The sequence below is a fragment of the Delphinapterus leucas genome, chromosome 7 (genome assembly GCF_059928025.1).
Source record: "Delphinapterus leucas isolate spDelLeu-1000000601 "Yukka" chromosome 7, BTC_Dleu_Yukka2, whole genome shotgun sequence".
Classification (NCBI taxonomy): domain Eukaryota; kingdom Metazoa; phylum Chordata; class Mammalia; order Artiodactyla; family Monodontidae; genus Delphinapterus; species Delphinapterus leucas.
Window position 1 is genome coordinate 53230720 of NC_143135.1, and position 16320 is coordinate 53247039.

The 16320-nt window shown below is 40.2% G+C and overlaps 1 protein-coding gene and 1 pseudogene across 3 annotated transcripts in view; one reads left to right on the plus strand and one right to left on the minus strand.

The window, feature by feature from the left end:
• Positions 1-16320, plus strand: part of UVRAG (UV radiation resistance associated) — a 323849-nt gene that overhangs the window by 226340 nt on the left and 81189 nt on the right. For all 3 annotated transcript variants that reach the window (XM_022593856.2, XM_022593855.2, XM_089915322.1), the window contains one exon: positions 9046-9124. In XM_022593856.2, the coding sequence (XP_022449564.1) occupies positions 9046-9124 (79 nt within the window). The remainder of the gene's footprint in view (positions 1-9045; positions 9125-16320) is intronic.
• On the minus strand, positions 5402-6618 carry LOC115802546 (U6 snRNA-associated Sm-like protein LSm4 pseudogene; annotated as a pseudogene).

Here is a 16320-nt window from a genome sequence, read left to right on the forward strand (position 1 = left end):
CTTGGTGACCTTCAGACCTGGCTTTTTTATCTAGTTTAGATTATATGTCCCATTATTTTAGTCACACGTTTGTCTTGCCCCCGCCCCCCGTGACTTCTCATTCTTACAGCCCTGTTGTCCAATTTCTCTGTACCTGCTGCACCCAAGCAGATGTGTAGAGAGTCACGCAATAGTATCATTATAAACTCATGATTAATTACCATTTCTGGGCTCTCAGTAGTGCTCAGCAGTTCTGTTACATTTCTTTGTTGAAGTTGTTCTACCATTTGATCAAACTTTCATTCATTTGGGCAAAACAAAACATTGAGTTCTTCATGATCCCTCTCTATCCATCACCCTTCACTTCCAAACCGTAACCAAATCTTTATGATTTATCTAAAAGTCTTCCAAATTAGTCTCCTTTTTTCCATTTCTTATATCACCACATTAGTCTAAGCAGCCGTGATCTCTCACCTAGATTACTGCAACACGCTGGTCTCACCTTCTCTAAACCATTCTCCACAGCAGTCAGCATATTTTTTTTTCCAAAATGCATATTGGTCATTGTCAGGAAAGTTCAAGGAGGAAGGGTTAATTAAAGAAGGAATGTATCAGATGAAAATCTAAGCAAGTTAACACCTTTGTTTAAAGTCCTTCCATGGTTTCTTATTTCTATTAGGAAAAAAAATCAGACTATGGTCTGACATGGTCTAGAGGGCCCTGCATAGTCTACCTTCCTATCCAGCTTTAGTTTCCTCTCTCGCCAGAACTCCCCTCAGACCAACTATACTGTCCTTCTTTTAATTCCATGAAGCAGCATACTTACCCCTGCAGTGGTTCTTTACATACGCTGCTTCCTTTAGTTGGAACATTCCTTCCCTTAGCTCCTACTCACCTTTTTCTTTTTTTTTTTTTTAATATTTATTTGTCTGCACTGGGTCTTAGTTGCAGCATGCGGGCTCTTTAGTTGCGGCACGCGGGATCTAGTTCCCCGACCAGGGATCGAACCTGGGCCCCCTGCATTGGGAGCATGGATTCTTAACCACTGGACAACCAGGGAAGTCCCCTACTCATCTTTTTTTTTTTTTGTGGTACGTGGGCTTCTCACTGTTGTGGCCTCTCCCGTTGCGGAGCACAGGCTCCGGACGCGCAGGCCCAGCGGCCATGGCTCACGGGCCCAGCCACTCTGCGGCATGTGGGATCTTCCCGGACTGGGGCACAAACCCGTGTCCCCTGCATCGGCAGGCGGACTCTCAACCACTGCACCACCAGGGAAGCCCCCTACTCATCTTTGAGGTCTCAGCTAAAATGTCACTTTCTCTCAGAAGTCTTTCCTGGCTCTCTCAGTCTTTTTGTCCACCTCTTTTCTGGAACAGTGTTCCTCTCCTTCAGAGTACTTAATTTATAAATTATGTATTTGTTGGTGCAATTATGTGAACAATGTCTGTCTGCTCCACTGGACTTTAAGCTCCGTTGTCTGTGTTTGCTCACCCTTGTATCCCCACCACCTAGCACCATACCTGGCACACAGTGTGAGTTCAGTGAAGAAGTGTTGAGTGAATAAACTGTTTCCATAGTGATCAGTTTCTTTCATCCTTCCTGTTATAATGGGAGACTTGGCCCACCTGCCATCCAAGGCAAATCCTTCTCCTGTGCTCTCACCACCTGTAGGATGGAGACCCTGTTCCCTCTCACCTTCTCAGGGCATCCCACTATGCTTCACCATGTTACTGAGCTCTCTTCTCACTGTGGCAAACTTCACATCATCTCCCTTTCCTCACCTTGTCACTCCTGAACTCACACCAGTCTTCCTTCATCTCCCACTGCTTCATTTAAACTTGTGTTTACCGTATTACCAAAGCTACCTACCAATGAATTCATGTAATTACATCCAATAGACATGTCTTCGTGTCTCCGTTGCTTGAACTGTCAGCAGCATTTGACTACTGATGATATCTTCCTTCTTAAATTAACACTTCCTCTGTGCTTTTCTGGTGAGACACTTGGTTTTCCTCAAATCTTTCTGAGCAGTCCTTCCCAAGCCCCTTTTCATTTCCCCATCTCTTGCTGATATTCTTAAGGCTCTGAAACAACCCTCCTCTTTACAATTTTTTTAGGCCATCTCATTCATACCTGGGTTTCAGTTTCAGTTTCCCTTTAAGGTTTTGTAATTCTTGATACTTTTACCCCAAATTTCTCTTAACTTTATGTATAAGGATATTTTTTGTAAAATATATTATCTATATTATATACATGTAAAGTATATATACCTGCTTCTCCTCAGCATTCCCTGTCTCAGTTCATAGACACCACCATCTACCTGGTTACTCAATCAGGAAACCGAAGGGTCATCTTTGACCCCTCTGTCTTCACCACTGTCACAATTGTCTATCACAGAGTCTTGCACTCTACCTACAAATCATAGCTCAAATCTATTCACATATGTTCTTCTCCACTCCTGGAACCCTAATCAAAACCATCACCATTCTGGTCTGAACCATTGCAACAGCCTCCTAACCAGGTCTTGTTCCCCTTTATTTACTGCACTGTGGCCAGAGTGGTCTTTAAGAAATATAAACCCCAATTCTGTCACTCTCGTGCTTAAGAAATCTCTAATTATCCTCCCGTTGTCCTTAAGGATATAGTCTAGATGTCTTGTGGTTTACAGGACCCTGTGCAGTCTGGTCCCTGCTGACGTCTCCAGCCCAATCTTCTAGCACTGAGCACTCATACTGTGTTCCTCACCCCACCCCCTAGCTGTCTATTTTAATGTCGCCTGTACTTTTATCAAATTAAGATGACAGCCTCATTTTATCAGTTGCTTAGGCCCAAAACTCTGAAGTCATCCTTGACTCCTCTGCCTCTCACACCTCATATAAGATCTTTCAACAAATCATTTGGCTCTATCTTCAAAATACGAGAATTCAGTTACTCCTCACCACTTTCACAGCTACCATCCTGGTTTATACCATCCTGTTTTCTTGGCTGGGTCTTTGCAGGAGCCTCTCCATGTTTCCTTTCTTCCTCCCCTGCAGTTTGTTCTCTCAGAGAAGTCAAAGCATCTGTGTGTCTCATCTTTTCAGAACCCTCCAGAGCTTCCCCTCTCGTTCAGAGTAAACACCCAAGTCCTTACTCTGACCTACTAGGCCTTGCGTGATCTGGACCCATTACCTTGCTGACTTTATCTCCTCTTCCTTTTCCCTCACTCTGCTCCAGCCATTTCTTATCTTGTGTGCCTCTGGCCTGCCTTACAGTTTTACTGCATCCTCATCAACTTGGAATGAATTATAGATAAAGCTTTAGTGTTATTATACAGCTCAGCAGAAAAATGTGAGTTTTTCTTTTTTTAGTCATGACAAAGTAAAACATAGTCTCTTTTACTCTGCCAGGTGGAAGGAAAGAGAGACGTGGGCATTTTCAGGAAGTGTGCAAAGGCAGAGAGAAATGAGCTTGGTGTGTTCATGAGACTATGAGAAAACCACTTGAACAGAATAAGGTTGCAGATAACTCTTGACAGTTCAGATCACGAAGGCCTTGAAAGCTAGGCAGAGAAGTTGAAATTTAAAACAATAACTGGTTAGGAAGCAGGGCTGCTAAGTGACATGGTAAAAAGTCTTACTTAAGAAGGAAAATAATGATACTACCTTCTAGTGAGTAGAGGACAGGAATGCTGCTAAACATCCTACAGTCCACACAACAGCAAAGAACTTTCTAGAGTGGCGATGGGAATGGAGAGCTGAGAATGTTTCGCAGGAGAAATGGCTTGTCGACCTGGTGAATCACTGCATATATAAAATGCAAAAAAGGGTAAAAATTGAATGCCACCCTAAGCCTGAGTAACTGATGAAAGTTGTGGGAGAAGACTCATCTGGACAGGAGAAAGTAAGTTGAGTTTGAAGTAAACTCGTGGCCTCAGAACATACTGAGGATGTGTTGTCACATTTTCTACAAGCACAATGAGCAGAAGTGATCTTAATGTGCATAATAAAAATTTTGAATTAACTCTAGCCATATCCTCATCCCCAGCTGAGCCATCAAAGAACCAGACGTGGATGCGGGGCTCCGAAGGTGAAAGCAAGAAACTAACCAATCTGGAGTCCTTTTAAAAAATGTCTGGTTTGGGGAGGAGGGGGAAGGGCTTATAATAATTGTATCTTTTGAAAATAAGAAAGGTTCAAAATAAATTTCTTTTACAATTTTATTCCAAATTGTGGCATATCCTTCATATATACATACACACATGTGAAGTAATTTGAATATGTATTATATACAATATATATAAATTTAATTTTAAAACATTTCCTACTTTCAGACCATACATATGAATCTCTTTTTCTCACATTTCATTTGCTAGCACTTCAGTAGGTCTACTTTGCAGCCTTAGCTGATGCCTATCATCGTGACCCTTTGGCATTATACTCTTGAAATATTTTCTTGGTTCCTGAAGGAAATATGAAGTTATATTCAATATATTTATTTTGGCATATTCAGAATTACAGAATCTTGGAGACGGATGAGATATTATACCCCATCGAGTCCAATGGACCATCCAGTGTTTGATTCCCCCCATGTTAGGCTCTAGGGCTGCTGTAACAAATTACCACAGACTTGGTGACTTAAAGTAGCAGAAATTTATTCTCTCATGGTCTGGAGGCCAGAAGTCCAAAATCAAGGTGTCAGCAGGGCACCGAAAGCTCTATAGGGGAGATTCTTTCCTTGCCGTTTCCAGCTTCTGCTGGCTCCAGGCATTCCTTGGCTTGTGGCTGTGTAACTCGAATCTCTGCTTCCATCTTCAGGTGACCTTCTCCTCTTCTCTGTGTCTCTCCTCTGTGTCCTTATAAGGACACTTAACTGGAGTTAGGGCGCAACTGGATATTCAAGGATATTCTAATCTCTAGATTCTTACCCTTTTCCCAAACAATGTTGCATTCACAGGTTCTGGGTTTCCAGATATGGACATATGTTTCGGGGGGACCACCATTCAGCCTACTAGACCCCTGAACGCATGGGGGTTTTTTGTTTTTGTTTTTTGTTTTTGTTTTCATAGATGTAGTTTTTCGTTTTGTTGAGGTTTTTTTTGTCACACAAAGAGGGAGAGAGGAAGTGATGGGACAGGGCCCAGTGTTGTCCCCCAGAACAGCTTCTGAGGCAAAGGTTCATCTGGATTCATTTTGAAAAAGCAATTTTGGGGTCCGTGTTTCAGGAAATTCTCCAGGCTGTCAGTCTTAGTGCAAACACCTTAAAATAAAAACCTCCCTTCTGTTCACCACTCAGGGATCTAACACAAAATGCAAAACAGACCTGTTTGGAAAATGCCTGACCTTAAAACAAGAGTGAGGCCTTTAAAGATGCATTACATACAGAATCTTCCAGGAATCAAGTCTGCTGCGACTTCACAAAACCAGAAGCACAGAATAACATTTCCAACTGTAGAACTCCTGGCTAACAAAAAAAGAGGAGGATCACAGAAGACAGGCAGGGGGTCCTGCCCGGACACCTGCCTCTTCATTTTGTTCTGAACAGACTCATAAACTGGAGCGTAGAAAAGCGGCCTCGGGGGTGGGAGCAGATGCTCGGTGGTTGCGGCTCAGTCTCTGGGGAACAGAGGGGCGGCTCACTGTTTGCCCGCCTCTCTGCCTGGCCTCCTTTCTGGCTGATCTCTGCTGGTCCGTGGGATCCCTCCTCGCCCAGCACCCCCCGTGCCATGGCCCTTCTGTCGCTTCTGCTGCAGGCCGCCACGGCCCTTGGCCGCCGCCACCTCCTTGACTGTGTCGATGATCTCATCGGGGATGCGCAGGTACTTGATGGTGCTGCTGCGGATGTAGCACTCGGGCATCAGCCAGAAATTGTCTCTGTCCCTGGACTTGCAGATCACCTCACGCAAGTCGGTGTTCATCCAGTTGTCGCAGCTCACTAGATGCCCATTGTATGCCTCCCCGTTTTTGAGCTCGACCAACAGTGGGTGATTCTGAGCCGTTTTCAGCAGCCACAAGTGAAGCATGGTGCCAGCAGGGACTGGGCTCCCCGGCCACTTCCACCACAGCCGCCGCAGCTCACCACATGGTTATTATTGGTTGACCGGCCTCTGCTTAGCTTCCTCTACTCAAGATCTTTTGGATTTTGACTAATTCTGTGGTGACATCAACTTTCCTGTAACTTTTTGCCATCAACTTTGGGTTTTCCTGCTTGAAGCCATGAGAATAAAACCAGCTTTTTTTCTCTCTGAAAGTCCTTCATTTGTTGTCCATGAGACTTCTGCCCTCCAGGCTAAACACCTGTGGTTCCGTCAACCATTTCTCTCAAAACTATGGCTCCCATTCTTCTATTCATCCTGGGTGTTCTTCTCTAAAGGACCCAGTGACAATAGAAAGAATACTGAGTGTATAACCGAAGACCTAATGCTGAGGTGTCATATCTTTTCCACTAAGTAGGTGACCAAGGCAAGTTAGTTTCTTTTAAATAGCAAAAGCACTGGACCACTCTGCTTCACTGCATGCTTTTTATAGTCAAATGAGATTATTACAAAACCTGTAAGAAACATAACCTGTAAGAAAGGTTCCAGTTATTTATCTGTATGCTTCTAAAAAGAAATATTAACTCCCAGAACTAAACGTAGATCTGTCAGTATCATCTGACACAGTACTGAGTATTGATAGTTGGCACTAGCACGTTCCCTGGTTATCTGCTCTCTTTCTGTTAATACAGCCTGGGATTACATTGGCTTTTTGGTACTCATGTCATAATTCTTAAATCACACGGAAATTACTAGGTACTAAAGAGCTCCAAACCATCTTCACAGATAATCTGTTTATTGCTTTCTAATTCATTGACTTTTACCACGTAGGGTCAGTGAATTTTTCAAACAACTTGGAAATATAATTTAATTTGGAAAAGAATTTAATAATTGCTCATTTTAATTGTATTTTCTGTAAAAGTATAATAATAGGAAATGTATACTTATTCCTCTAGTTATTGAATCTAATACTCCCTTAAATTAATTCTATTTATGGTGCTATGGACATTTTTCTGGTTGTACTTTAATGACCACATTCTTATCTAAACCTTCTGCAGTCTGCTAATGAGATTCTCTATGTATATTGAATTAAGATGCCTTTGATTTGTATCTTATGTCCTGATGGTAATAGGTTTTACCCTTTTAGATGGATTTCATTTTTCTAGATTGCTTAGTAGATCTATAAATCCATGTACTTTCGCAGAGTAAGATGACTGTGTAATGGTTGGAAGCTATTATACTGTTCAACTTGACATGACCCCTTAAGAATTTGAAAGCAATATAAGATGTGAACTCTGTCCTAATATTTGATCTGTCTTAAAGTTTCCCTATTAGAACCTTTGGCTCTAATCACTTTAGATTTGTTTTAATGGTACATACACACCTTGGGGCTCTTTCTTTCTATAAAGAAGCCCCAATGAAGTAATAAAGTCAATGTCATAAGATCCATTCATCAGGATTCAGAGGCTTAGTTTTCAATGTATGCTTATTTCAGTTTACTTTTCCAACATTTGAAACAGTTTCTGCATTTATAACTTGGAGATATTTGTGAGTTTGGAGAGCTGTGCAGAGAGTCTACATGTAATGGTTTATAGTATAACAACTATACAGCATAGAGCTTTAGGACTCTAGTAAATTTCTTCATACTTGCCCCTTTGTTGATATATCCTTTCAGTTAGGTAGTTTCTTTGCAGGCTACCCCATACAAGTTTGAAGGATTCCCAGATACCCTGTAAAAGCCTGGTGTGTTACACTTTACTTATCCCGAATTTGCTTTGCTGTCATTTTTAATGCATCTCAATTTAGGGCCAAACTGTATGTCCTAGTTTATTTTTTATAACTTCAATTAAATACAAAGCTATATCTTCTTGATGGGTGTATGAAGCATTTGGTGTTCCACTGTAGAGAATACAGACAGATCATAACCTTGCTCGCTCCCCAGTGCCTGTAAGTTTACAGTGCGACAAATTTACCTTTTGGACATTATGTAATCAGCAACTGGAGAATTTAATATAAAGCTTTAAATCCTGTTTCCTTTCTTTCATTTTCCCTAGAAAACAGTATCCTCCAAGCATTATGGAATGTATCTTTTCCTCATACAATTAAAACACAATTGAAATTGAGAATATCCAGTAATTGTCACCTACCATTTATTTCTGTAAGGTTATGTTATTCTTAAGAATAGTCAGATATTGCAAAACTAAGGAAAGTAAAGTTTCTTCTTGACCCTGTCTAAGTTGTGATTGATCTGTTTGTAGAGAAATCTGTTGCAGAGGCCAAAATGCATGCTTGGTCTTGAGAATCAGGGGAAAATATGACTAGAACATAGATATACTGTAACCTTTTCTTCTTCATTTGCAGGAGTAGGAAAAGGGAAATAGTGAAGGAAACTTACTCCCTAAAATAACTCATCACTTTTATAAAGATCTACAGATCTCATGCCTTTGTTGCTTCAGTGAATCAGGTTAAAATGGAAAGTCTTATGAGAACTCTATGGCATGAGTACATTGCCTTGGAGAAGTAACATCCAAATAGCCACCCCTGCGAATGTGAATGAGTTTTTGATGAATTTTTGCTCATTGGTGCTGTGGATTTGACTAGCCACCTCAGAAGCAACAGAAACCTTAGATATCGCTTTCATGTCTGATATTTTTCTTAACCATCTGTCCCTTTTAGTAGAACTTGAGATGTCAGGTCCAAAGTATTAGAGGAAAAAAATTCTAGGACCTTAATCTCAGGGTGGTAGGTTTATGATATATAAATATGAGACATAGTGGCCTCAACTCCTTGAGGATAGTGGGTCACTTTCTTATATATTTGTCCCTTATTGTATGACCTATTCAATTTTTTCTTCGAAACAAAGCAGCCATCATTCTGATTTGACTAATGTTATGAAGATATTAAGATAATAGGTTACAATGACTATATAAGTGACTTAGTCCAAGTCTTCAGATGTTTATGCTGTATGCAAGCAACTTCTGCCCTTGTCAACAACTTGGAGGTTGTTTTACTCAAGTTTTTGAAAACTTCTGACCCTACTTTACCTTTTTTAGGTTTCCATTATACCCAAAAGGAGGGGAGAAGTTGCAGTTTGATTATGGTGTCTATCTTCTGAACAAAAACATAGCACAGGTAAGTAACTCCTCTTTACTCCCCTCCTACTTGCCACATGCAGCCTGCTTCCTTGGATCTCTAACCCTCTTTATGAATAAGTACTACAGTGACTCCTATTTAACTAGCTACAGTGATAATGCAAAGTTCTTTTTTGGCCACAGTCCTTTTCTGTGTCATTATAAATACCACAAAGAAGCAATGTGTACAAATTGCAATCCTCCGGCTAAACTCAGAAGCCATTTACTGAATTGTTACCTGCTAGTAGACTGTACTTGAATGTGTGGGCTTTATAACCTCTTGCCTCTACAGCTTGACTGATAATAGCTTTCTTCTCACACAGCTTTCTTCTCTTAGACCACTTCTGGGGGCTCATTTTGATTGGGAGTTTACGGAGTAAAGGTTTACTGACTTTGGCAAGTCCCTAATAGTCTCCTCATCTATTACCCAGGGCCCCAAAGAAAAGACCAAGCACGTGGTCCTTCCAACCCAGCTTGGATTTTTGTGGCTCTCCCAACATCACACCAGCTCGTATCTCACTTAATGCCTTTCCACATGCCATAGAAAGGCTATCAGATGCTTGGGTTTGCATTTTCCTGAAAGAAATATATAGCATTTCCTCAGCTCACTTGGCTCTACTTCAAGAGGTAGATTAGACATGCCGTAAATTTTCTAGTTGTAAAGGAAGATCAGCTTCAGCGCCTTGTTTTTATTTGGACATCCTTCCAATTGGAATATCACATGGATGAGATCCCACTGTTTGGCTGTTATTTAGTGACATTATCAGCTGTATCCTCAGACCTTTCCTTTTTATAGAAGCAGTAAGGTTTGTGATGCTTTTGTTTTTATGAGCCTGCGTTGCCTTTTATCTGTATGATTCTGAAGACTCACTGAACAATTCCCATATTCATTTCTGATGGATCTAGAATAATTCCTCCATGTGGTATCATCTTTGCCTTTCTTCCCCTCATCTAATCTCAGTTTAATGTTTTTTTTAAAAATTGGTTTTTATTAAGACTCTTATACTTTTCTGATACTGGATCAAATTTCTAGTTTGCAGTCCTCAATTAATCATTTGCTTATAGCCTCACACTCATACTGCTTTTATTGTTACTGCCATCCAGCTCATGTTCATTGCAGGCAAGCAGCCTTGCTCACAGCCTCTGGCCCATGACTCATCTTTCCATGTGCCATTCTTCCCACAACTGATGCATTCCATCCCTCCATTTTTGGCAGAAGAGTATCTCAGTCTGGGAAACAGGACCTTAATTTCAAGGCTACCTAGCTCACATTACTGATCACAGATGTCATACCATAGAGAAGGTAGTACTTAGACAGAAATGGTCAAGAAGGGGCCAGACTAAAGATACATTAAGGGAGAAGAGGTCTAAGTAAATTAGAGAGTACCTCCAGTGAAGTCAACCAAGGTGGAAAAGAGTACCTAGAAACTGGGGTCCAGAGTCTGGGAGTCAGGATGTCAGGAAGGTTGGCCTCATTTAGTAGAACTAAAGTTCTGATCAGAGTTCAGAGATTCTTCTCTCTTTGCCCTATTTTCTGTTTCTTGCTTTAAGCACATAAGGCCTAAGATCAGAAGTCTGTTGGAAGTTTCCAGGTGAAATCTACTCCTAATTAAGGCTAGGGCTGAAATCCCTGGATTTCCTCATAAATCCCAGCTTCAAACACACACATGCACATGCACACACACTTAATTCTTTCTTCTCAGGGCCCAATAGGAATGGCACAGTATGGTATAAAGGGGTGCTAAGAATAGCCCAGCTTGCTTTGAGAACAAGACCAACAGGGAGGCTGACTATGTGCAGTGGAAAATCTGGGACAGCCAGCCCTTCACATCAGACTCAGCTCTAGCCCTGTTTGGTCTTCATTTTAGAGTACTTCCCAGGTAGCTTCTGATTTTATTCTTAACTGAACCAAGGCCACGAGTATGCGGAACTAGTTTTATTCATCTGTTTAAAAAATGGATTACTTCTAGTAATTTTGTATCCTCTGCAACTTTATACTCTTTGAAATTGAGAGATTACATTTGTGTGTGTGTTTAATGGGTTAACCACGCAAACTCCATAGGGAGCAAGTATCTTGCTCTCTATAGTGTTTTTTCATCACTGTGATGGCAGTGATGGAGATGACAATGAAGGAGATGACAATAAACTTCTTATAAACAGACTTTCTTAGGTTTCAGGGTTCATTCAGAAAGCCTCTTCTGAGCATTTAGAAAGAAACTTTTAGCAAATTTGTGACCTTCAACTTTTTTCACTTTAACTCCATTTTGGCCTTACTACCATCACTTTCTTACATTTCAACTTATAACAAATCAAAGAACCATTAATTATTATGGCTCCTAACCAGGTATTATATTAATAAGATATTTCCAACTTGTGAAGGTTTATTTTTATATACATATATACCAATACATGTTGTCAAAGGGGAGTTTGTCTTCTCAGGCAGTCCCATTTAGACTCTAGAGATGTGAACAAATCATACTATTAAAATGGTCCCACCTCAGTAATTTATAAGCCACGTTAGTGGAGGTGGATGAAAGCATTGGCATGTGTTAAAGTGCCAGAGAAAAAGGAGTGAAGTCATTTAATACTGCATCCATAACTTGGTTGAGGATTTGAATAGTCAATAGGACCTTTCATCAGAGCCAGAAATAGTAGTAAAATCACTTTTTTTGGTAGAGGAAATGACAGAATTTAGTAATATTTGTTACTTCAGTATTTGGGATCAGTCCAGCTCAAGTTTTGAAAGCACAAGCTTAGAAAGACAGGCCTTCAAGTAGAATTCCTCAAGTGTTGTTTGAAGAGCTGAGAGGGTTGGTAAGGTCTGCTTGCCCTCTTCTTGTCACTATTGTCTAAAGGGGTGTGTGTGCTGGGTTGGGTACTGAAAGGGAATAAAGCAAAATGCCTTGTTCTTAGCACCACTTAGTAATATTTTTCAAGTGCCAGCCCCTTTGGCTGGAAATAGTCTTCCCTGTTGGGCAGCCTGCAACACTATAGGAATGGGCCTGGTAAATTTCAGGTACAGTGTAATTAATGTTGATTTAAGAAACCAGCTCCTGCCGTAATTGTCAGTAAGTTTATAAGGACATTATATTAGTATTTGTGTATAGCACAGTAGTTTGCTTTTAGTTCCTAGAGCATAAAAAGTAGTAAATCAAAAATTATAATACTTTTACCTTATGTTTGTGGAAAGCTTTATAGTTTATGATATACATACATATATATCCATGTGACCCTCATCATCACCCTGCAAAGTGAAAAGGGCAGCATTTGATCCAGCATTTCCACTTTGGGGTATTTGTCCAAAGGAAACGAAGGCACTAACTTGAAAAGATACCTGTACCCCCCATGTTTATTGCAGCATTATTTAAAATAGCCAAGACATGGAAATAACCTAAGTGTCCATCAATGGATGAATAGATAAAGAAAATGTGGTGTGTGTATGTGTGTGTACATACACACACACACACATACACAGTAGAATATTATTCAGCCATGAAAAGAAGGAAATCCTGGCATTTGCAACAACATGTGGATGGACCTTGAGGGCATTATGCTAAGTGAATTAAATACCATATGATCTCACCCATGTGGAATCTAAGTTAAAAAAAAAACAACCCAAACTCATAGATAAAAAGAACATATTGGTGGTTATCACAGGTCGGGGTAGAGGGTGGTAGAAATGGATGAAGGTTGTCAAAAGCTACCAACGTACAGTTATAAAATAAGCAAGTCCTGGAGATATAATGTGCAGCATGTTGACTACAGTTAATATCGTATTGTATATTCAGAAGTTGCTGAGAGTGTATATCTTAACAGTTTTCACCATGAGAAAAAAAAAAGTTTGTAACTATGTGTGGTGATGGATGTTGACTTATCGTGGTGATTATTTCACACTATATACATACATCGAATCATTATGTTGTATACCTGAAACTAATATAATGTTATATGTTGCAGTATATTATGGGAGATGAACTAATGGATTGAATGTGGGAGATGGAGGAAAAGGAGTAATCAAGAATGACTCCTAGGTTTTGTGTATGAGCAACTGGATGTATGAAAATGCTGTTTATTGAGATGGAGAAGGGTCCAAGAGACGGGTTGGGAGAACCAGAAGTTCTGCTTTGGAAATGTTAAGCTTGAGTTGCCTTTTAGAAATCTAAAGCAGAGTCGTCAAGTAAGCAACAGAATATGGTTCTGGAACTCAGGGTGGGAGGTCAGTTACTAGAGGTACAAATTTGGTAGTCATCAATATAAAGATGATGTTTAAATCCATGGAACCAGGTGCGATCAACCAGGAAGAGAGTGCAGAGCTAGCCAGAGCAGAGAGAGACAGATGCAGACAGAAACATGCCGTGGGATTTAGCCCTGGGAAATGACGTTTAGATGTTGGATAGAGGAGGATGAACCAGCAAAGACTGTGAGGAATGGCCAGTTGGGTAGAGAGAAAACCAGGAAGAGGTAATAATTTGGAAACTAAGAGAAGTAAATTTCTGGAAGGAAAGAGTAATCAACTAAATATGTGAACTCTGTCAGATGAAGTATCCAGTGGACTTGGGAACATGGAAGTCTTTAACGAGCAGTTTCAGTAGAGCAGCAGGTGTGTTGAAGAGTGAATAGGAAGTGAGGAAGTGCCATTGATTATAGACAGCCCTCCTGAGGTGTTTTTTGTGCAGTGAGATAGACATGTGGGTTCATAACTGGAAAAGACTGTAGGTTTAAGGGAGGTCTTTTGGGGTTTTTTGTTTTGTTTTTTATTTGTTTTGTGGGGATGTGGAACCTTTTTGGTGTGTTTTATTTTTTAAGATGGGAAATATCAGGGCAGGTTTATATGCTGATGAGAGTGATCAAATGAAGAGAGCAATTGCTTATACAAGGTAAAGAAGGAATACTTGAAGGAGTAAAGTCTTAGGGAGAGGGAAAGGAAATTGGTTTCAGAACATGAGTTTGTTGACCTAAGATAGAAAAAGGGGCACTTTCAGCAAACTCATAGTTTCAAAACAAAACAAAAAGACAAAAAACAGTTTAACTTAAGAATGTCCTTGGGGCTTCCCTGGTGGCACAGTGGTTAAGAATCCACCTGCCAATGCAGGAGACATGGGTTCGATCCCTGGTCCGGGAAGATCCCACATGCCGCGGAGCAACTAAGCCTGTGCGCCACAACTACTGAGCCTGCCCTCTAGATCCCGTGAGCCACAACTACTGAGCCCGCACACTGCAACTACTGAGCCCACACACTGCAATTACTGAACTACACCACAATGAAGAGTAGCCCCTGCTCACCACAACTAGAGAAAGACCATGTGCAGCAGCGAAGACCCAATGCAACAACAACAACAACAAAAAGAATGTCCTTGATTAAGCAGTAAAAGTTATTAATTATATTAAATGTTGACCCTTGACTACATACTTTTTTAATATTCTGTGTGATGGAAAGGGAAATAGGCATAAAGCACTTGTGCAATTGAGTTGCTAACTAAACCAGCTGATATTTTTCATGGAGCACCATCTTGAAAGATTGACTAACGCACAGCCAACTATACAGGCAGGTATTTGGCAGACATTTTTTGCAAAAATGAATGAAGTGAGCCTCTTAAAGGAAATCAGCTGATGACGAGATTCAAGATTTTGAATGACAGTATCATTAGTAGGTCGGAAAACTTGCATTTGCCACCATGACCTTGACAGCTTCCTGTTTCTTAAAGGTGTTTTTGATGAAGTTGGTAGTGATATTTAACAAAAGAGATTAAAATATTTTATAATGAATGTGTCAGCATTTAAAATGTATATAACTCAGTGAGCCAGTATTTTCAAAATGACCAATGTATGTTGTTATGAAGTCATGTACAGCTAAAGATCTCTTCAAAGTGCAAAAACCCAATGGATTTTTTTTTACATATATAAATTGATTTTATTTTATTTTTATTTTTGGCTGCGTTGGGTCTTCATTGCTGCGCGCAGGCTCTCTCTAGTTGCGGCGAGTCAGGGCTACTCTGTTGCGGTGCGCAGGCTTCTCATTGTGGTGGCTTCTCGTTGGGAGCACGGGCTCTAGGTGCGCGGGCTTCAGTAGTTGTGGCACGCGGGCTCAGTAGTTGTGGCTTACAGGCTCTAGAGTGCAGGCTCAGTAGTTGTGGTGCATGGGTTTAGTTGCTCCGCAGCATGTGGGATCTTCCCGGACCAGGGCTCGAACCTGTTTCTCCTACATTGGCAGGCAGATTCTTAACCACAGCGCCACAAGGGAAGCCCACCCCAATGGATTTTAATGTAACAGCTGTAAAAAATATATTGAAATGGCTTCAGATTCTACATTGCTACTAACCTTTAAGAAGCTACTACTTGTTAAGTTTGGAGGTAGTATCAGAGAAGAATATCTACAATTATCTGAAAAAGGCTATTAAAATACTCCTTTCTCTCCCAGTTACATTTTCTCATGAAACAACATGTGGTAACAAAATGAATACAGAAGAATATATGAGAATCCAGCTGTCTTCTATTAAGGCAGTCATTGCAAAAGAGACTTGCAAAAATGTAAAACAATGTCACTCATCTCACTAAATTTCTTTTTTTGAAAATATGCTTGTTTTTCATTAAAAATGTTATTTATATTAACAAGTAATAGATTTCTATTATTATTTTAAAGTGAATTAGTAAATACTTAAAAGCTTTTTCAGTTTCATATTTGTATATGCCTACATAAACAAAAGCTTTTTGGGGTCCTCAATTTTAAGAGAGTAAAGGGATCTTGAGACCAAAAAGTTTGAGAACCACCGTCCTAGAGAATGGAGTCACCCAGCTTTCCTATAAAACATCTCAACTGCTCATAGTCTGATAAACCAAGACACATGTGTCAGTTCCCCAAATGTGGAAACATTATATAAGAGACCTACAAATTTGAATTCTGGTAGTACTGTGCAATACAAATCATCAGGCCAGCAGCTATCAGTGGATTCTTCCCTATCGCTTTTGAGTTTCCTTGAGCCAGGCTTCTCTACTTTCTTGAAAGTTCAGGGACTTAAGAGTAATACTTTGAGGGTGTAGTTTACAAATATTAATGATGATTTAAATTTGTATTGAACTTAATGGCTTTTGGTATACTTACACTTCTGTATCTCATTTCATACTTTGTGAAGTACGTTGACCAGGTCTGTCTTTAGTTAAGAGATTGAGTTGCTGCTATGCTAACTTATCGAGGAGGAT